At 42.5% G+C, this 21,713-nt stretch overlaps 1 protein-coding gene across 2 annotated transcripts; it reads left to right on the top strand.

Annotated features, from left to right (window-relative positions):
• Positions 1–726: 726 nt before the first annotated feature.
• LOC133402430 (DNA-binding protein RFX7) lies at positions 727–18,997 on the top strand. 2 transcript variants are annotated; one of them, XM_061676103.1, is made up of 10 exons: positions 727–1,113; positions 3,183–3,216; positions 5,887–5,973; positions 6,349–6,386; positions 6,477–6,599; positions 8,071–8,191; positions 8,868–8,948; positions 9,028–9,238; positions 10,873–11,168; positions 12,993–18,997. In XM_061676103.1, exons 1-10 carry the CDS (start codon positions 986–988, stop codon positions 16,287–16,289), a joined length of 4,416 nt encoding a protein of 1,471 aa, XP_061532087.1. In that variant the 5' UTR covers positions 727–985; the 3' UTR covers positions 16,290–18,997. The 2 variants fall into 2 exon arrangements, with proteins under 2 accessions (XP_061532087.1, XP_061532088.1); XM_061676104.1 differs by lacking the exon at positions 6,349–6,386 and having other exon boundaries at positions 5,887–5,972.
• The last annotated feature ends 2,716 nt before the right edge of the window (positions 18,998–21,713 follow it).

Genomic DNA, 21,713 nt, shown 5'->3' with positions numbered 1-21,713 from the left:
GGAGGTGACGATGCTGTGAACAAGGACGACGGTGGACCGGGGAGAGATGGGGGGGTGAAAGCAATTTATCGAGATGTGTGGATGTGGACCATGATGATGATGTTATTTATGTTTGCTTCAAATGATACGGTGCTGAGGATGACACCCAGGCTCCGAAATGGTGGAATTGTCATATATGCAAATGCAGCTGAGCATAACTAGAAATATGTCCTCCTTGAATGTGATTTGCGCGTGTGCACAGAACATTCAACTAAAGAAAACCCTTTGCTCAAAATGAAATATTTCAGATTATGCAATGCTGTAAATTTAAATTACAGTAACGTAAAAAGAAAATAAATCACAAACAAAACAAAATTGCAACGATTTGAATTTTCAAAAATAAAATAAATTTAAAAAAAAATAAAAAATAAAAAAATAAAATAAAATGTAAAAAATAAATTAATAAATATATACAGCAAATTTTCAAAAATTTCAACACTTTAAGATTATTTTAAGATTATTCCTCAAGTGACATTCTACTTTCACTTCTACCAAATCGATTTTCTGGTTTGGTACTAGTGATACCCGAGTATGGCTTTCAGGCTCCAGGATATTTCAGCGGCCCGTTGTCTAAGTACCGAGCAGAGAACTTTGGCCAGGATCTTATTGTGAAGGCGCGAGACAAGGTTGCTTCCGGTCGGATCGGCGCTCCAATGTGCAACGTGACGCAGGCAGCCCGTCCTCGGCTGCCGCTGGCTGCTGCAGGCGTGCTATCGGAGGTAGCGGAGGCACCTCTGGGGAATGCCTGCTGCATGGCCGCCCTCGGTCTTTTCTCCTTCTTTTTCTTTCGCTGCACATTGTTTTGTAGGGACCGTGCTCCGCGGCGGGCTGTCCTAGCTGACTGAGCCCGCCCCAGCGAGCGGTGCGGTGGGTCCGGTGCGGCGCTCTGCTGCGCCGGGGATGCGGCCTGCTTGTTAAAGCTCCCTCAACCACTCCTCCGACCGTGATGGCTGATGATCAACAACAAGCTGACCAGAAGCCTGCCTCGGGACTCGGCTCTCTTCCAGCGCTGGTGCCGGGACTCCAGGGACCCGAAGCGAACGCGTTACAGTTTAAAATCAAGAATTCAATTTGGTAAGATATGAAGCCCCGACGTAGCTGCCACCCCCCCCCCCCCCCTCCCCACCACCCCCCCCCCCCCCCCCCCCCCCCCCCCCCCCCCCCCACGCTAGCTCCGTCATTAGCGCGTCTACTAGCCGCGGACGAGCTGCACAAAAAGCGGTGCGAATAAACAACAAACGCGTGTTGATACAGTTCACACGGAAATGAGACAGAGAGGGAAGCTCCACTGGCTGCTGGGTGTTTGCGTGGAACTAGCAGCTCAGCGTCGCCTTCCTCAGTACTAGTAGCCCGCATCGTTAGCATGGAGCCACGGGAGGCCGTGGGACCGATGACAGTCCACCCGCGGAGCTGGTGACAGGTGTCACAGCATAAAGTGCAACATCTGGAATAATCATTTAAAAAGAAAAAAACATGTTTTTAATTAAAATAAAATATAAAAAAACATCCCTTAGGCATAGATTTTCATGCCATATATGCTGTGTTTTCAGTACCACCGAGTGTAGTGGTGTAGTACATAGTAATACTCAGTGACTCATTCACTGTATTGTCATAGAGTGGACATTTTTCACTGCAAAAAAAAAAAAAAACTGGGATTAAAAAAAGAAAGAAAGGAAACAAAAGTCATGAAATTAGGATTATATTAATTGAAGCACAATTTTCTGACAGTAGAACAGGGATATCTGACTGCAAGATTTATTCAATCAAATAAACATAGCTATCCAATTTATAAAAAAATAATAATAAAAAAAACACCGATGTCTTAAAACTGTCTCTTTATACTACTTCACCTGAAGAATTATGGTCGTTCTTGTTTTAAGATAGACTTGCTCATAAATAGTAATAAAGCCCCTCATTAGCAAGTTATAATACCTTATACAGGATTTTAAGGCGGGGAATGCTTGAAGAAGTGAAACGCTCTTACACAAAAACTGCCTAGTAAGAAGAAAAATCTTATATCTCTCACATTTTATACCTTTGTATGTGGTATTAATATTGGTTGGAGTTTAGTTTTTGCTGTGGTGACTTGGGTATTTTTATTTTTTTTTGCTTGTGTGCATAGCTGCACTGTCTTGATTGTAACACAATAGAAACCCTCCCGAAATCGCCATTTGATCAGCATGGCAATTGAACACGCCACTCCTCTCTTATATGTCTCTAAATCGTCTTTCAGGTGAGTGGAATTGAACAGAAACCCGTTGAGGTGAAGCGTACGTGCCATCAGTCTGTGCCGAGTGTTGTTGCTTATGTGAACACTGGCGCAGAACAAAGGGCAGTAAATTCAGTGGCGTACAACCCTCATCCTGTTGTTTGGTTTGCCAGTCAATGCGGGTCGTTTAATGAGCTAACATTATTTATACGCATTTGTCAGTTTACCCTGACACACAATAACTGTTTGCACGTGAAGGTTATTGAGCGAGGCTCTTTTGCATCTGACTTTATCTACCACAGAGGGTCATTTGGGACAGGCCGATCTGCCGTTAAGACCCTGCGGGAGTCCAAACCTTTATGGCCACGCACTAAAACGGTAGTAAATATTTGAAGAAGCGTTGTCCTTTGGAGTTCTGCATTTACAAAATGGCGCACTCCATTGATGATTGTGTTCCGCTCATATACTGATTGCGTGCACTTATTGGACTCTTCATTAGGTGCAACCAAACATTAAAAACATCCACATTGACCTCCTTGATTGGACTCGATGCTGTAAATGTTAAGGTCCATAAAAGGTACCCTCATTATTTGGTCGCTCACATTGCTTATTCACATCTAATTGATGATAGTTAGACTGCTGCTGCTGTTTTTTTTTTTTTTTTTTTTTGTACAGTGCATCATGCTGTTTTATTGCGTTTTTAAGTGGACAAAGTTGCTCAACATCGATTCATCATATTTGTCGTTAGCATGCCTGGAAAGTGGCCTAAAATGACTCCAGGCTGGACAAAACCAGGTAATGTTAGTATGTAATATGTGTGTAAGACAATGTAAAATTACAGTGTGACTAAAAATCCACAATAGAAAGAAAATTCCCAATGTCTACGTGTATTTGTTGCCATCCAATATTTATTTGGTTGTCTTTGTTGTTGCAGCAAATCTGTACAATCAAAAGTGGACAGCATACTGGTGAGTTTCCCACAATATCATCACATGAAGGTTTACCTGCATATAGCTGCATACACAACAGCGGAACATCGAAGGTCAAACAATCCACGCCAGCGTGCTGCGAGTTCATTTCCGATACGTGCGAGCGTTGTTGTCTTTGTGTCTTTGCACTTCCGAAACGAATTTTACCATTTGAAAATAAGTCAAATAGAATTACAGTCATCTTCTCCTGAGTCAAACGTTTGCCGTAATAAAACTGTTAATAGTAACATTTTACAACAATCAAACTAACTTCAAGTTGAATCAAAGAAGCCAAAAAAAATGTCTTGTAAATTTGACACATCACAGAAAGGAGTCTTGTTAACGTCTCTGAATGCGCTTGAAGACCCCGCCTCCCCAGAACTTTCAGCTGTCAATCAAATCATTCTTTTCTCACGGCTCCTACGCAGGGAGAGAAGAATTCCCAGCGACGGACATCGCACACACTCTCACAGACTGCGCGAACTGAGACGTCTTGATGTTTCACGATGATTTTGAAGTCCCATTTTACATACTTGGTGATGTTTCGAACCATTCAAATGAGGCAGGGTGGTAAACAACGCTCTTCTCTGTGCTGTGTCAAATTTTAAGTGTTTATTTTCGTTTTGCAGGGACTTAAAAGTTGACAAATTATGCAATTTATTTTCTCAATGAACAAATGTATGTTATTAACATGTATGTGAGGTGTTTGTTTTGTCAGAATACAGCAAGGATAAAAAAAAAAAAATGGTGTATTGCATTTAAGGAGGCTGCTGTTGAACTCGGCAAGTGTGTCGGGTGTGTGACAGATTCAGGTTGGCGTGATGAGTCCTCGTTAAGCACACAGACAGCACCAATTGTACTCGAGAAGGGCTTATTTCATTTGAAACCTCCTTTGGAAGTTTAAATAAACCATCATGATCCTTAAGCTTGACAAATATTGGCGCAATAAGTGATGACAACGCACGTTAACAAATGGCATTGGTTTTACAGATGCCAGCATCTTCATTAGCTCAGCTACTTTGGCCAACATGAATCCACTTTCCGAATTTGTTTTGCGCACACCCACTGAAGCTACAGTATGTCATCTAACTACCAATTACATCAATTAACGAAATACATTAACGTGGTAAAGCTCCAAGTGGCTAGAACTAGGTCAATTCAGTCATTTAATAACTATTTGCATACCATTCAGAATATAAATTCACCATTTTTGGAGATACGTGTGATTAGATTGCGTCACAAGCTCAAAATGTTGAGCTTTGGAAGCTAAATGTAATTGTTACAAACTTTGTGCATGCTGGTCTTCAAATCCATAAAACAAACAACAAAGACGTGCACCTAATAAAGTGGTAGTTTCCAAAACTAATAACTAAACATTACAAAACAATAGGTACATGTTTTTACTTATATTACCTTTTTTTGTTGTTGATTGGCTGGGAGAAATCACATGATTCTGCTGTCTTATAGTGAGGCGTGCGACATCCATCTCAATTAAAGTTATCAAACGTGGTTCTTTGTCCTCTCAGGGGGCTAAAGGTATTATTTATGTAAATACTTTCTTGTAGGATCTCACGAAGTTCTGCTTCATGATCTTCACGTTCGTTGCGTATGTGCTGCCGCGGCGCAACGGCGCAGCACCGCGCCGCGGGGGCTGGCGGCAGCACGAGGTGGGCCCCGATTTCAGAGGGAAAACAGAAAGACGTTTTGATTTGATTTTGATATTTGAAAATAGGCACAGTGGTGGAGGGGGAAATAGTTTAATTCTAAGGAACTGAACTAACAAAACACACTCAGACTAAGGGTGCACCGATACTACTTTTTTCATACCAAGATTTGAGTATATTCGATCACTTGATAATGCCATAGGGTCTTAATCAAAATTGTTCAAAACGTAAATTTTTCATGAAACATGTCATAAGTTTCGCTCCAATATAACACTTTTTATATACATAATCAAATAATAATAAGAATAAAAAGTTTATTGAACATGGCGTAAGTGTCACTCAAATATAACACAATCAAATATTCTTAAATCTATTTTTATTTTTATTTTTTTTATTGAACATGAAACAGATTTTACTCAAACATATAACACGTTTTATTCACGGAATAAACCTGTTTCACTTGCCTGGGAGGTTCGAGTGCTGCTTCTGCGATGGGCGCCTTTGGCCTTCAAGTAGGCAGTGTGGTGCACGCATGCAGATGAAACAGCTACTGTAAAAGACGAAGAAGAGCGTCGCTGCAAAACGTCAGTAATGTCAGATTGTTTTTGCAGAGAAGAAATTATATGCCTGTGGATATTGTTATATAATCTTCCTGTATATGTTGCTGTGCTGTTTGTATTAGAATATTTGTCATTTAAAGGTTATAGGGACATCGATACAGTGTTTGTCGTTATGTGTTCGCATGGACTATTGTGTTTGCTTAAATATAGAATGTATAATTCTCTCTTTCCTCATTTTACTGTAAACCTCAAACTGGAGCGCTTTTTTTTTTTTTTTTTTATGAATACGAATCGGCACCGTACTGGTGCGTCCCTAATTCGGTGTTATTTGACCAGGACTATCTTCTATGGCCATTCAGTATAGTGCAGTCATACAGCATCTATTTAAAGAGGAATTTTGAAGCTGTATTGAGCTCAACAGCTTTTTGTTTGTCGTTCTTTTACAGCAAGATGTTGAGAAGTTTACAGACATCGAAAAGCTCTACCTCTACCTTAAGTTGCCTTCTGGTCCCATCAGCGGCAATGACAAAAGGTACTCCTTCTATTTGTCACTCAAACACAAACAAGCACACTTGAGTCAAGGTTTCCATTTTTCCCGCCGATGCTTCCTCGTCCGCTTGGCCGATGATGACATTTTTGGCAGCGTTGTCTCATCCCGTGTCCGAAATGATCCTCTGCTACATCAAAAACGCTACTTGGCGCGCTCAAAATCAGCAAGAGAAATTTCAAGCTTTTTTTTTTTTTTTTTTTTTTTCTTTTTCTGATCTGCTTTGTGATATTGCTGGGGCTGATTACACGTTCATGTAAAACATTGATATATGTAGATTTTTGCTATACCTAGCTGTCTGTGTTTCATTTGTTTCCCCATATCTATTCATCACCCCAACCCCCAAATTGTGCCCAATTGGACTGAGAATGAGAGGGGGTCGTCCACTCCTGGATTATGGTATTCAAGTTTCTGTCTTAACAAGAAATGATGCGTCCCAGTGGAGGACACCGCCTCACCACTTTGCTTTCTCCTCTCGCACCACGGCAGCGATCAGAGTTCCATGTCGTCGAGTCGCACTCAGCAGATGTACGCGTTCAACTGGATACGGAATCACCTGGAAGAGCACCCGGAGACATCCCTCCCCAAACAGGAAGTGTACGATGAATACAAGTGAGTTTGGCATGGGGGATCATATCCGATGTGTCACCACAGTCGCTTTGGAGGCGAATGGCTGCTTAACAATCATAATCATTTATCATAATCATGTGCTTTTCATTTTGTTAGCAAATGCAAAAACTGAATTTTCAAAGACTTTTTAGCCAAGAGCTTTTTTTTTTTTTTTTGCTTTATATTATAAGTATAACATTTTTTAATATGTCGTAATGCCACAAGAATAAGTCTGATTTTTTTAAAAATAGTTGCAATATTACAAGATTGTAGTCATCATTTTACCTAATGAATGTCATAATCAGTAGTCTTGATTATATAGATATATATATTATTTATTTTTTTATTATTATTATTATTTTAACTTTCAGTTCTGTGATTAAATTCCAGTAGAAGAATTGTAATTCTTCTTTTCAGTGTGACCCAAATACTCTCGCTTGTCTCGAGTTGGAAGTTATATATGATAATATTCGTATCTTATTCGTATCTCATTGAAAAATAAATATTTCGGATAATTTGGGCAACGCTTATTTGCTATTATTTATCTTTATACTTTTTCTAACGCATGGTGAATTCAGCATTCGCGGGCGCAACTATGATGAGAAAATGATTTACCCCCCCCCCCCAAAATTTTAGCAAATTTGTTTTTTCAGAAGTGCATTACAAACTGGTAGCTTTTTGCATTAATTAGTTCCGGTATGCAAGAAATGCTATATTTTTAGCATGTGACACAATAATACAGTATGTTCATGGCTGCATTTATGATGTCACGGGGGTGTGTTTTAGTCCCGCCCACAAAATCAGGAAAATCCAAACAGTAAAAAAAGATGCTTCAGCTATATCTCAACAATTCAGCATTATATTGTTAGAAGTCTTTGCTTATGTTTTCAGCACTTCAAACATATTTAATGTATTTAGAAACAAAACACAGTTATCTGTCTAGAGCCCCTTTAAGATAAAGCTAACCCTCCGCAGGGCGAAAGTTATGTTAGTGAGGTACATTAGCGTAAATCTCACTGATTTGCGCTACGTTAATTTTCCTTTATTTGGGGCTCAAAATGTTCCCACACTTTTGGCATTTTGTCCTTTTTTTTTTTTTTTTTCTCGCATTTGTCTTCTCATATGTCGTCGCCATCCTCCTGCTCCTCGATGCGCTTCGCTTCCGCCTCCCTCCCATGCGTAGGTGACGTAAGCTCTTTGTGCTTGTGCATCGCTTGAGCTTCGCTATTAAATAAGTGGTTCCCCGAGACAGAGAAAATTCCTCGATCATTTGTTTTGTACTGTAGGTACCCAAAAGTTCAAGTACTCGTTTTGCCACTAGTTTTATGCTCATGCATTTGCTTCTAATATCATCTGGATTTGTTGTCATTGAACTAACTTCCAAGGTAGTGTTGTTTGACTTTGAACTTATAGTAGCTGCGAGGACAAATAAATGACGCTTTTAATGAAGATACTGCTTCTGCTCTTTTTGCAGGAGCTATTGTGACAATCTCGGCTACAATCCATTGAGTGCAGCAGACTTCGGGAAGATCATGAAGAACGTCTTCCCCAACATGAAGGCACGTCGACTCGGGATGAGAGGAAAATCCAAATATCCTTTAAAAAACAATCTATTTTGCTTCATCTCCAGTGCTATAAAATAGGTTTAAGCACTGATACCAATTAATTTGCATACATTTCATGATTAATTACTTCAGCTATGAATCTGATTGATTTCATATGAATTACTGTAGTATTTGGAGTGACTAGTAACAAAAAGTAAAAAAATAACCAAACAAATGTGTATTACAAAGTTTTACCACATGACGGCGCTGACAACGTATTTTATCTCGGCATTGTCTTTCCGTCATGCACAAAAATGCATTTTTAAGGCTACATGTCAGAAATTGCATTTTGTTTGTATTTGTATGTGCATTTTTATTATATTTTTTAAAATTTATTTAACATGATTCTCTTTATTAGAACCATGCAAATGGCTGGTGACCATTCGAGGGTGTACGTCACCTTTCGCCCCCCGGAGTCAGCTGGGATCGGCTCCAGCTCACCCGCGGCCCGAATGAAGACAGGCTCTGTAGTAAATGGGAGGATACTTTATGAGATAGCTTCTATTCTAGAAATCCTATTTTTGGCAGATCTTATTTCCCAGTAGGTCACAGCTTGCTTGAAGAGACCAAAAAGAGAACGGGGTGGAGACGAGTAGACTTTCACGACAGAAGTCACATTTGAACTATGTTCAAATGTTTTTGTAAACCTTAACTCCCTCCAACATATTGTTATAGCGGGTTAAGGAAGAAAGCTTTTGTTCACATGCCGTCGTTACCCAACTTGGATCTGCAGAAATCAGGCGAAGGGGTACGTTCTGCTGTATTACCGCACGAATAGTGCGAAGTGTTCCGTCACTCACCTGTTGTTTGCTCGGTTTCCATTTCAGTGTGAACTGATGGAGCCGGCCGGACAGTCCCCGAGTGCTGAAGATGAAATGAGGTCAGCAGCCTGCGGTTTGGTATGCGAGTGGGCCCAAAAGGTCTTGAGTCGTCAGTTTGACAATGTGGAGGATCTGGCGCGCTTCCTGCTAAATAGCCACTATATCGGTACCAAGTCCATGGCTGCGCTCACTGTTATGACGGGAACACCCACAACAGGTACGGATGATCAGACCTGCTTTTGTGAGTTGCTTAGTCAATAAAGAAGTGGAAGAAGTGTTGATTTTCGGGGCATGCCCACATGTTTTGAAAGAAAACGTTATATTTGTATCGCATCAGGAGCTATATTGGATTCATAGTCAGTTGTTTACTGCCAGGTCACAGTTTGAGATGGATCATATTCCAAGTATTTGTCCGTTTGCACGCCGCATCATTCTGCCGTCTCCTTGCATGGCTTCATGTGCGTGTAGTCTGCTTCTCTGTGTGGTGTTTAACAAAAAATGGATCACAGATTACGAATTTAATTTCTCCTTGAGGGATGAATATTAGTACTATGAATGTTTACATTTTATGCTATTTTCAACAGTTATTGGTGTCACGTTCCTACAAAATTTGATGCATTTGAGCTATGGGGGGCAATAATGCAGTAGGAAGGTTTAGCATTAGGATTTCAAAAACATTGTGTTCGATTTATTTGATTGTGGAACCGGTCATAATGTTTCACCCAGTGCTTGAAGGGGAATTATTTTCTGTAACTTTTTGTCAATTGCAAAGGATGGGCCCGTGAACATAGTGAGGTTAAGTGCCTCAGAGAATGAATGGATAGATGGATGGATGAAAATGATGGGCTTGGCTGACTTTGTTACAACTCAGTGACCTTTTTACATAACGTTTTGGATACAATGTAAAAATGTGTACATCTTTCTTTCTTTTTTGTGGTTAATGTTGTAAACATCCTTCCTGTGTTGTGTACTGCATTTAAAAACGGCCTGAAATAACTACAAATCTAACGGTGACTTTGAACTTTTACCCAGGATTGTCTTGTTTTAACATATGTTAAAAATGTTAAAGGGGTATTTCTGAGTCTTCCTTAGCTGTTTGTGAAATGTTGTGCTTGCGCGCTACATTCATTCAAAACCTGTGCATCTCCTGGGGACTAAGTCCCCCCACCCCATCCATAAAACCTAGTGACGCCCCTGGTTCCGCCATTTGTAGATGGCAGAAAACGTTAATAAATAAGAGTCAATAGAAACCTGATATGTTGTTTACGTTTGTGGCAAATTGACTTGCTTTGAATTTGAATAGCTATGATTTGCGTAGAAGTTGCCCAGTGCTACATTGTCATGCTTTTCTAGTTTTCTATTTTTAGCGACCTCTTTTGCCACTTCAAACAGACTTTGGCACAATTTTCAATGTTGACCAAAAAAGGTGTGCATTTGTGTGTGTGTCTGTGTCTGTGTATGTGTGTGTGTATGCGTTGTTGTGTCCCAAGTGGCGAAATTTTAATTTTGTTTTGTTAATTTATATCTATTTGATGCCTTGGGAGCAACTCCACTCACCATTTACATATTAAATTTCTCTTTTGAGCAAGCTGCATTGTTGTGTTGCCTTTACAAAAGTACTTTTAAAATGGTTGCATTCTCCACAAAAGCTTCTGGTTGGCTATTATGACATAGATATTTTGTTTTCCAAGGTAAATTTGCGGGAGGTGGGGGTTAGTGAAAAAAGTACATGTCTTTGATGAAAAGAAACAGTTTACCTAGCTTTTCTTTGAATTCAGTTAGAATTTTGGAGACTGCAATGGAGACCTGATTATGTGTTCTTAATTGTTTCAATATTTATTTTTTCCCTAGGCATGAAAACGCCAACCCCGGCCTCTGCGTTTGTGCCCACAGCTGAGGCCAACTCCTTCCAGCCCCAGGTGAAGACCCTGCCCTCACCCTCTGTCGATGCAAAGCAGCAACTGCAGCGAAAGATACAGAAGAAGCAGCAGGAGCAGAAGCTGCATTCTCCTTTACCCAGCGACGCCCAAGTCAAACGAACGGAGGTCAGCACCCCGGGCCCAACCATCCCCTGTGGCAGCCCTGCTCTTCTGTCCCCTCAGCCCACAATAGGCATCGTAGTAGCAGCTGTGCCCAGCCCAGTCACGGTATGTAACCTTTGAGAATGAGCTTAACAATTCGTTACTGTCCAGTGGTACCTTGACTTTATCTTGACTCTTGAGTACGCTTTGTAAATGTATTATTATTATTATTATGTTTGCTTTATGTTGCGAGCCAAAATTTGAGCTGCGACTGAACGTCTCATGCACCACCGCTCAAGTGAAGTGAAAAGAAATGGGGAGTCAGTGCCGTCATTGTGGGTTTATTCAATGCTAGTCAGACACACAAATAGAAAGCATGTTCTCCCCGTGCCTGCGTGGGTTTTCTCCGGGTATTCCAGTTTCCTCCCACATCCCAAAAACATGCATGGTAGGTTAATTGACAACTCTAAATTGCCCGTAGGTGTGAATGTGAGTGCGAATGGTTGTTTGTTGATATGTGCCCTGAGATTGGCTGGCAACCAATCGTGGATGGATGGATGGATGGATATTTTGATGTTTATTGAAAATGCAGCCAGACGAGAAAGGGTTTTAGTGGACAGACAGAGGGACAAAGTGGACAAGGGGAATAGGGGTACGAACCACAGCAGAACAATAGTTAGACAGTCTAGATATTTGAGCACAAGTATCGTTACAACAGTCAAATTTGACCCAACCAGGGGGGCACCACTCACTCCCCAGGACCCACGGCGGTCCCCAGCCCAACCGAAGCACCCCGACCAGTCCCAAAGGGACCACCGCCCCCCACGCCCAAACCACCACCCAGCACGCCCCACCGCCCCCCACCACCCCCGGAGAGCATGGGCCACCAGCAGGGCCCAAAGCAGGAGCCAGCCGGCACCGTAAAATGGTCATAGCCCGCCACAAGAGTCAGCTCATCTTAAGCACCCAACGTGAGCAAGGACGGGCTAGGGCGCTAGAGGAAGCTTATTGCTGTATTTTTCAGTATCGTATTTTGAGCGGCTCAGAACATGGATGGATGGATGAATGCCCTATTCATTTCCCGCGCTGGCTTGATTGGTGGCGTACTGCAAATGACAGCACGGAAGCGATAGCACGGAAGTGATAGCACCGAAATGACGCGTGTCCTTCAAAAAGTAGTACAAATGTTGTACAATCACATATTAGGAGCATAACATGCACTGCCTTCGTCATAGTGAAGCGACAGCTCTGTTCTTTTGTTGTAATGCAGAATTCGAACTTTGGGAGGCGCCCAAAGTTACGTACTATAGCTTTAAGTCCTTTTTATTGGAAAACGCCATAGACGGATATGTTCTAAGTTCTTTTTATGGGAAAATGCCATAAATGGTGCAGCACATGTAGACAGTCAGTATATCAATACTCACAGGAATATGTTCTTTTTCCTCTGTGAAAAACAAACTAATATTACTGCACTTACTGAGTCACAGTAGTTGTGAAAGTCTTCTTTGGTTGTCTGCATGACAACATTTTACTTCCCCCAGTGGCCAAGTCGCACACACCAGAAGGAGCCGCAATGAATTAATCATTATGCACAAAGTGTTTCGTTCTTTATATTCTATTTTATTAGGTTGTAACTGTATGTATGTTTTTATACAGTACAATATTATAGAGTGCTATTTTTCCATATTAAAACACACATCGCAACATTTTTTGTTGTTGTTTTTTGTGCAGGCCGAATTAACGGCAATTCCATTCATTTCATATAGGAAAGATGATCTGAGAATTGTTTTGCATGACAAGTGTGATCATGGACTTGTATTTCAAAGCACCACTGTACGAGTAAGATGAGTTATGAGCTTGATCACGAAACAAATTAAACTTATCAAGAGTCAAGATACCACTGTGTGTCTTAGAGAAGAATGTGGCTAAGTGTGTTTTGCTCTCTCCCAGGTACAGAGAAGCAGGCAGCTAATGACTTCTCCGAGCCCTGTCGGGACAACTGAGGGAAAAGTGCTGCCTGTGAACTTAGTGGTCACCCAGTCACTTAAGCAGTCCCCCAAAACCCCACAGAATATACCAGCGAGTCCCGTGGGGGACCGGCTGGCACGGCACGGTACCAGGTACGCTCAGATCCTGCCCAAGCCCGCCGCCACCAGTGCCATCACACTTCGGTCTCCCCCCACCCTGCTCATTACCAACAGCCCCATAAAAACTGTGATGCCCACTCCCCACGTCAGCTCGGTCAACGTGGTCAAGATGACGGCCATCGCGTTGGCTCCCAGCAGCAGCAGCAGCAGCAGCAGCAGCAGCAGCAGTACTACTAGCAGCAGCGCCGTCGTACGCCCCGCCTCGACCGGGATGGGCGCGACTTCCGCCTTAGACGAGTCACAAGGTGCAAGCCTGACTGCTGCAGTCAGAGCTGTTGCTTCCAACCTGCCCTCCTACACTGACGTTAAGCTGTCTGAAGCTGGAAACTATAACAGTGCCCTTTCTGGTGCGGGGAAGACTGGCATTGCCGCTGGTGAGGAGAGAGCGGCAAAGTTTAGGGCTGCTAGTGAACCAAGCTTGTCTATTAAGTGTTCTTCAGGACCAGACAAGGTCTCAAGGATTAAGAGTGACTCGATTTCCCTTTCCACCTCGGTAGCTGTAGCTGGAATTCAGGACAGCAATAACAGTAACTGCCTTGACAGCACCTTGTACTTGACTGTTGACAACAGTCACAACTCAATTGGCAACATGTCAACCAGTGGTTCCTCTATCAGTATTCCAGCTTCAAAAGACCCTTGCACAGATGCAAAGAGTCCCAGAAAGCGCACAGGCCCTAACGGAGAGTCTCATATTATTCCTGTGAAGAGAGTTTTTATATCTCAGCAACCACTTGCTGCACATAACAATCCCAAAGCTGGAATCAGTGCTGCAGTGAAGAGGATCCCACGACCAGGAACCCCAGCCCGACCGGAAAGCGCGCCCTGCAAAGTGACTGTGAAAGCCACCTCAGTCGGCCCGACGCAGATCCTGGCACTCTCCGACTCACCCATCACGCACATCCAGGGTTCTCCGACTGTTGTTAAACCGCAGGCGTTGATGGTGAAACGGGAAAACCGTTCCCTGAGCGCCGACATCAGCATCGAAGCGGTAGGAACGTCTGACCAGGCCCTTTTGCAGCAGATCACCACGGATTCACGTGCCATCCCAACCAACTCAGGAGCACACAATGCCTCTGTGATGAGCGGACTAAAGAGCACAATATGGGAAGAGGGTCAGCTCGATGAACTACGGAAACACTCGTTTGCTCCGCGGATACCAGCAGAACACAAGCAAGCGCCTACAGACCAGCTTTCTATTATAGCCCAATCCTCTGACACCCAAGGCCAACTCGCCCTCGCGCAGGAGATGGTTGACTTTGCCGGTTCTCAGCCCAGCATGGACTACTTCCCGTTCAACGACGACGACATGACGCAGGACAGCATCGTGGAGGAGCTTGTCCAGATGGAGGAGCAGATGAAACTGAAGGGTCTGTTTGGCAGCTGCGTGGACGTTTCTCTCCAAGGCCAGCCAGCCGGCAGCCAGAGCTCCGTGCTCAATCCTCACCAGGTAGGCACGGCTTTCTACCACTCCACCCACAGCAGCACCACTCCGGTGCAAACTCCCACGCCAACTCCCACGCCAACCCCGACACCCACCCCTACCTCTGAGATGACGCTTGGCCACAGCCTGACAAGAGAGAGCCCCTGCTCCCGCATGGCTCCCATCACTCCTGTGGATGGCGCGCTGGGTCGCCACACCCCTATCGGCACACCGCTGTCCAACTGCAGTAGTAGCGTGCCTCCGAGCCCGGTGGAGTGCAGAAACCCTTTCGCTTTCACGCCCATCAACTCGAGCATCACTGCTTACCACGACGCCAGTATTGTCTCCAGCAGCCCCGTGAAGCCCATGCAGCGGCCCATGGCAACTCACCCTGACAAGGCCAAACTGGAGTGGATCAACAACCGCTACAACAGCAATACAGCTGGCCCCTTGTCCAACCATAGCATCGGTATCTTGCCTAGCTACCAAGACCTGGTTGATGACCAGTTTCGTAAACCACATGCTTTTGCAATTCCCGGTCAGTCATTTCAATCTCAGTCCAGGCCAGAGTCAGCTCATTTTGGCCCTTTGACGCCTATCTCCCCCGTGCAGCAGCAAGTCTCTGGTGGGACCACTCCCACTAAACAGGAGAGTTTTGCCGTGCCTGCCCCATTGGACAACAAGGCGGCAATCTCCTCAGCATCCAGTACTTTCCGCTGCCGCAGCGTCAGCCCTGCCGTACGCCAGAGGAACTTCAGCGGCAACACCGGCCCGCAGACCACCAATACCCCCAGCACCACCCTCGCGGTCGTCTCGCCCTTTAACTCGGCCATCACCTCCGAAGTGCTCAGTATCCTGTCCAACACCCAGTCAGCCAGTTCCGTCCACAGCATGGTCCAACGCAGCCAGTCTGTACCCCTGAACATCATGATGCAGAGTGAGATGTTGCCCGTGCAGGGCCCGAGTAACACTGCCAAAATCACCAACGTTCTTCTTAGCAAGATGGAGGCAGACGGGGATGAGTCTGTCCGCGGCCTGGGGGTAAACAACCTCCCATCTAACTACACGGCGCGCATGAATCTCACACAAATCCTGGAGACCACTCCGGCCTTCACTGTCGGAACGTCGCACCAGACCCAACTGCCCGTCGGCTCCAGCCCGGCTGCCTTTGAGCTCCAGCAGCACGGCTACCTCGCCAACGCCAGTGGGGAGCAAGTGAGCTTCTCCGCTGCAGACAGCCAAGCACAAAAGGGCGCCAGTGAGCCAGACCAGCAACGGCAGCTCCAAGCGATGCCGGTGCAGACTCGGCAGGAGTTGGAGGATGAGCAGCAGCAGCTGGATTTCAACAACACCGTCAAGGACTTGTTGGGGGACGACACCCTCAACCCCAGCTCGCAGCTGGTGGGCCAGGTCGCCTCGGAACTTAACGCGGTGGCGTCTGACTTTTCAAATGACATCAGACTGACCACAGATCTGTCCAGTAGCATCACTGACCTTAACACGTTGGACACCAATCTGCTGTTTGACCCCAATCAGCAGCAGGAACAATATGAAGACACAACACTGGAAGAACTGAAGAACGACCCGCTATTTCAGCAGATATGCAGTGATACTGTGAACGCTGGCTTTGACTGGCTGGAGAGCAAGGACCAGCCGACCACAGTAGAGATGTTGGGCTGATCTCACCTTTTATTCTCTACCGCTTCTGTTCTGTGTCGCTCGTTCGTTTGGTGCGTATCTATCTCCATCTGTTTTTGAAACTACAGTTCGTTGGGATTTGTCTGGACTTTCCCGTTGGTTCTGTTAAAAAAGTGCCAGGCTTACCCTTCTCTCTTTACTTCTCTTTCTGCTGATGTTCCATGAGCTTCTCTTTCTTTCTCATTTCCCGCCATCCCCTCACTCAACCACCTTACTCCCGTGTCTACAATCAAAAGTGAAAGTGTTGCAAATAAAGGGGAGAATTCAATGGCTCAGCATGTAGTGATGTGTGAGGATTTGGAGGAAAAAAAAACATCTTCCATGTTAGAACAAATCAATAGTGCAATATTTATATTGAACAAACACTTGGGAGTGAGACGGATAAGAGATTTGGCACAATATGACATTACCAAAAATGTAAACTATTTTCAGTGTGTGCAGTTCAACCAAATGTAGATATTCATAGGGACGTAGTGTAGGTTGTTGGACGTTTGCCTGCCATATCGAAATATTAACAAGGGTAGTGACTCAGGCTGCCAGGTGCTGAATTTTTGACAAATTCTTTCTACTTTTATCATAAACCAAATCAGTGGAGAACTGATTGACGCCTGAGCATTGTTGACATTGTTTCTTTTCCTTAAAAGCCTAAACTCGTACTGTTGAATATCTTGTAAAGGGAGTAGATGAAACAGTAGGGACACGATGGGATTCCAGGCCACTTGTCGGACTAAACATTGAAAGGAAATTAACAACTGGCTGCCTTATTCCTTACGTCCAAGGCCTTATGCCATCTTTAGGGACTGTACATAGAAAAATGTTGAGATAGAACCATTCCGAGCGTCTTCGTCATATCAAGGCAGCTGTTACTCTTGATATTTTCAGCACTATTCCTTCATCTGTTTATGTTTCACAGTGTTACAGCAAAGGGGCATTTTTAATTGTTTGTTTGTTTTTGTTTTTTTGTACAGGCTAGCGATTACATTGTGCACGGGCTAATTGCTCATTTTCGAGGAATTTAATACGCTGTCACAGAACCAATGGCAGGCACGCTTTACATCATTAGGTTTTTGTTAGATTTTTGCATGCTTAAATAAAAATACAAAAATCAATGGTTTGGAGAAGGCTAAGCTACATTAAAGGCGAGGCAATCTGGGAAGAAATGTGCGATCCAGCCTTATTTCCATACCAAAGATTTTGAAAAGAGATTATTACGTGTGGTCACTCGTAGTTCAAATTAAAATCAGCAGAATTGATTATAATAAAACCTTTTATTGCATCTATAAAAACTAAAAGGATTAAGTTACATAAATTCTATGTACAGTATGTACAGTATATTAGGGAAGTGGTCACAGGCCAAAAGCCTGCAGAAGCATGTTGAAACCATCACGACTATGTGATACAGTAGGAGGCTTACTTGAGTTTTTGGCAATTGTCAATGTTGTACAAGTCATGTTAAAGCTCCGTTTGTAAATAGGATAGATACATAGAGATTTGATGTATCAGGACACTATATTATGGCCATTATTATAGCTAAGTATGTGTCATTTACAAGAAAAAAAACAACGTTAAACAGATGTATCGTCAGCAAGATACTGTATGTTGTATGTTACATTTCTGGCTTAGAGTGTCGTAAAGGTGTAATGCTGTCTGGTCTTAGCTTGCTGATTTTATTTTGACTTTTTGAGGAGGAGCAGCAGAAGGGTGTGCGCTTTGAACAGGAGGGGGGTAAAAAGTTGCGATACTGTTAGCTTGTCGCTAACATTTTTGCGACAAAGCCTTTCAGCAGACACTGGATAAGAAAAATCATTCGCTCATGTTGCAACAAACTTCAGAGGTTCACGTTATTGCACTAAATTTTTATGACACGCGCATTTGCCACACCTTATGTGACAAATGTAACGATGGACGGCTGCAACATAAAAAAAAATATTTTTTTATGACAAGGTAAGGAAATTACCTGTCAGAAAATGACTAATTGTCTTGTAGCAAAATGTGCATTAATCTCAGTGAGATACACATTTCTTACACATTCTCACACATGAGAATATGAAGCATTGAGGGGGGGGGGGGGAACGTTAAGAGTAACCTTTAAAAACCTACGTGCTCATTGTGTTGATAAATGATTGTACGCACGCATGTGTGATGTTTTCTGTTGTACTTTATATGTTCTCGGTGACCACTGTCTGCTGTGATGTGGGCAGGTTCTGTTAACCAGACAGGCAGTGCCAGTTTTGTCAGCTACTTCTGTTGTTTGCTGTTTACTAAGTTAACATTGTTCTGTTGTCTGACATTGATGACTGTTTTACTGTTGATTTTACATGTCTCAAAGTTCAGTTGTGAAGACATGTTCCCGTATTTTTATTTTTATTTTTATTTTTTTCATTGAAGGCACTGATATTTGAATTCTCAATGAAGGAAATGCACCTCTTCTGAGTTCCATCAAGCAGGAATTTTACCTTTGACTGACCCGGAACCAACTCTGTTTGACTCTTTAATTCATTTCTACCAGTATAAGAAAAAAAAAACGAAAAAAAAACCTCCTCTGTGATGTTGTCTGGTGTACTGCTTAATGTACAGTAGCTTGTGAATATTGCAAACGCGTTGTTTCTTTCTTTTTCTTTTTCAATGGAAAGTACTCACTGGTGAGATTTGTAAAGTGGTTTTAAAAGCCAATAAACTTTTTTCAAGAATCTTTCGGGTTTTGTTTTTGTTTTTGCTGTACGTTCAAACAAAATTGTATGAGTGAGTTTTCAATGCAAGAGCTGCCTCTGTGCTTACAAAGATGATAATGCTGAAAACGAGGTAGATCAAGAAAGACATGGGAGAACTGTAATGGGTATCTAAAATTGAGGCTGAATAAAGTAAAATAAATACTATATCATAATTCAATGGAAGGAAAGTATATTAAACGGAGATGGGAAAGAAAACAAAAAGTAAATATCACAGAGACTGAATAGTTGTGTATGACCCCCCCCCCCAAAAAAAAACAAAAAACTGTCTTGACTTTGGAGAGAGAAGAACAACATACGAGATGGAAATAATCCCCATATTAGGGGGAGGAAACGTTACCATTAGGTACCTTTGAGACTTCCCCATTTGACATCTGATATTTTCCATTGAACTTCATATTTATTGTATTAAAGATGCCATGCTTTACCAAACCAACTTTTTCTAGTATTTGCCATATAATATTGGGTCTATGGTTCCTCAATAAACGTGAAATATGAATTAAAATCATACTCGCATTCCTGAGTTCCAGATATGTTTTCTGCCGAGAGGCAAGAAATCAGGTCATTCGAATTTCTCTAAGCTTATTTACGTCACTAGTGAAGAGCTCTGCCTACCTCTCACTCCTATGCCAGCGCTTTCAACATAACAAAGATGTGCGCTTTCACAAGTGGGTCTACACAGGGAACTAATCAGAGGAAAGGGTCGGTCTTCGCCAAATATGGACAAAGCGGATACAACACTGGGTCAAACAGAAGTAGCTGTCAGAGGGTCATTTTCTGGACACTCGTATGGCAAAACAAATGTCTTTTTTTAAATGAAATGGACACTTTTATATTAAGTCCATGTTACAGAGTCACTCTCTGGAGGTCCAAATAGCCAAAATATGGGACCTTTAAGTAAATGTAATGCTGTTAGAAATTCATATTGGTCAAACTCACAGATTTGTTTTTTTTAACAGAATACAGATTATGTACAGTACATACAAACAGCAAAATATGTGAGTTTGTTGACAGGGTGGACATTTTTTTGCCAATGTTAGCACATGATGTGCCTTCACTGAGCAACATGATTCAGTTAGCAAGCTGACTGTGCACTGGTTAATATATATTTTTAATTTCTGAATGTTTTTTTTTTTTTTAAATCAGTGATATTTTACTTAGACAGGGTGGACAAGTTAAACTTGACAACGTCCACCTAGACAAGTGATATGATGAAAATGATGAAACAAGGGTAAATATTTGTTCTGCTACGATGCACTGTTTCAGCCTCGAAAGACAAAATGTCGTAAAGATGTCACTGAAAAAAAATCAGGGGGTTCTCAAAGGGCCAGTTACCTTATAACGACAGGGCGGACAGCAATTTCAGGGACACAAAGTGTTTAATTAATGATTATGAACATGGAATATACTTTACATGATCAAAATGATTTTTATTTTATCAATTATTTTTACTGCCCATTAAAACCATTGTAGGTCTATAGTTAGCAGACCAGTGTGTGGGTGATGTCAATTTGTGCATACAGTAAAAAAAAAAAAACATGAATTGAAGGAAATGTATTTTAAGAGACTTATTGTAAATGTATGTGTGCAAACTATTTGCCACTTATAATCAGGCATCAAAGTTTAATTGATCTGTTCCATTTTCATAATGAGTCAGTGATTTTGTTGGGGACACCAAAGGCACTTTATTGTTGTATGACCTAAAAATGACAGTATGTACAAAAGAAAAAGAAAAATAATGGTGAAATGGCGACAAGACAATGCCTCACTCCACCACATCACAGCAACAATTGAATGAGTGAATGATCTGCGTTGTTTTTTTGTGTGTCTGTGTCTTTTTTAATCGTATAGTACGCTGTACTTCTTGCAATCTATAAATTGAAGTTACACAAAAAAAGATAATAATGCTCAAAATAATTAATTGAACTCTTATGTAAAACAAAACCTCTTTCTATGATACACTGCAGAGGTACAAGCCCAAAATAAACATTGTTGACTGAATTCCTCTGAAAGGAAGAAACGACCATTACTGCAAGCAGGAAGCAGCCATTGTACATGCAAACAGCAAAATACAGTATGTGAGCTTATTTGATACAACACATTTATTTGATCGCATAATACGATGCAAGTGGTCATAATGTGGTTGAGCAGTGGAATAATTAAACAATCAAACCTCTCCGTCCACTTCCGAGCAGAAGGTCAGAGTTCGTCAGCGCTTCAAAAATGACCCCCGTGGTCACTGGGTACTGGCCCCTCCTAAAAACAAGGCCCAACCAATCGGAGCTCAGCTGGGCCGTCCTCTCCGCCGCTTTCCCAGGCCCTGGTGATATTCATAACATGTTAATGACCTTAACCTCATTGATCACGGCTGGCCGAGCAGTTCGGCCTTAATGGTGCGGAGCGCGGTGGAGTCTCCGCTGACTGGGCGAGCGGCGTGGTACACCCTCAACTAATCACTTATAACACACTGTAGCTTGCAGAGCTTTGTGCCAGACAAGCCAAAATCATTTCGGACCAATGAAAACATGTCATAAAAGTAGGAAACACATCTTAAGGAAATCATCATTGAATTGCAACATTTGCAAATGTTTAGCCGCTTGTATTGTGAGACTTCGGTGTCATTATTCTGCTACATTTTCATGATGACTAAATAATTCTGATAAAGACACCTAAGGCT

This window comes from Phycodurus eques, chromosome 5, assembly GCF_024500275.1.
Source record: "Phycodurus eques isolate BA_2022a chromosome 5, UOR_Pequ_1.1, whole genome shotgun sequence".
NCBI lineage: Eukaryota > Metazoa > Chordata > Actinopteri > Syngnathiformes > Syngnathidae > Phycodurus > Phycodurus eques.
This window is presented reverse-complemented; position numbering and strand designations above follow the sequence as displayed.

What these genes read in the sequence shown, in the direction of transcription:
- LOC133402430 (XM_061676103.1), top strand. Translation starts at nt 986, where the DNA reads ATGGCTGATGATCAACAACAAGCTGACCAGAAGCCTGCCTCGGGACTC. An exon ending in TCGTCCACTCCTGGATTATG is followed by an intron (nt 6,387 to 6,476) that starts GTATTCAAGTTT and finishes GCACCACGGCAG; the next exon opens with CGATCAGAGTTCCATGTCGT. An exon ending in CTGTGCCCAGCCCAGTCACG is followed by an intron (nt 11,169 to 12,992) that starts GTATGTAACCTT and finishes GCTCTCTCCCAG; the next exon opens with GTACAGAGAAGCAGGCAGCT.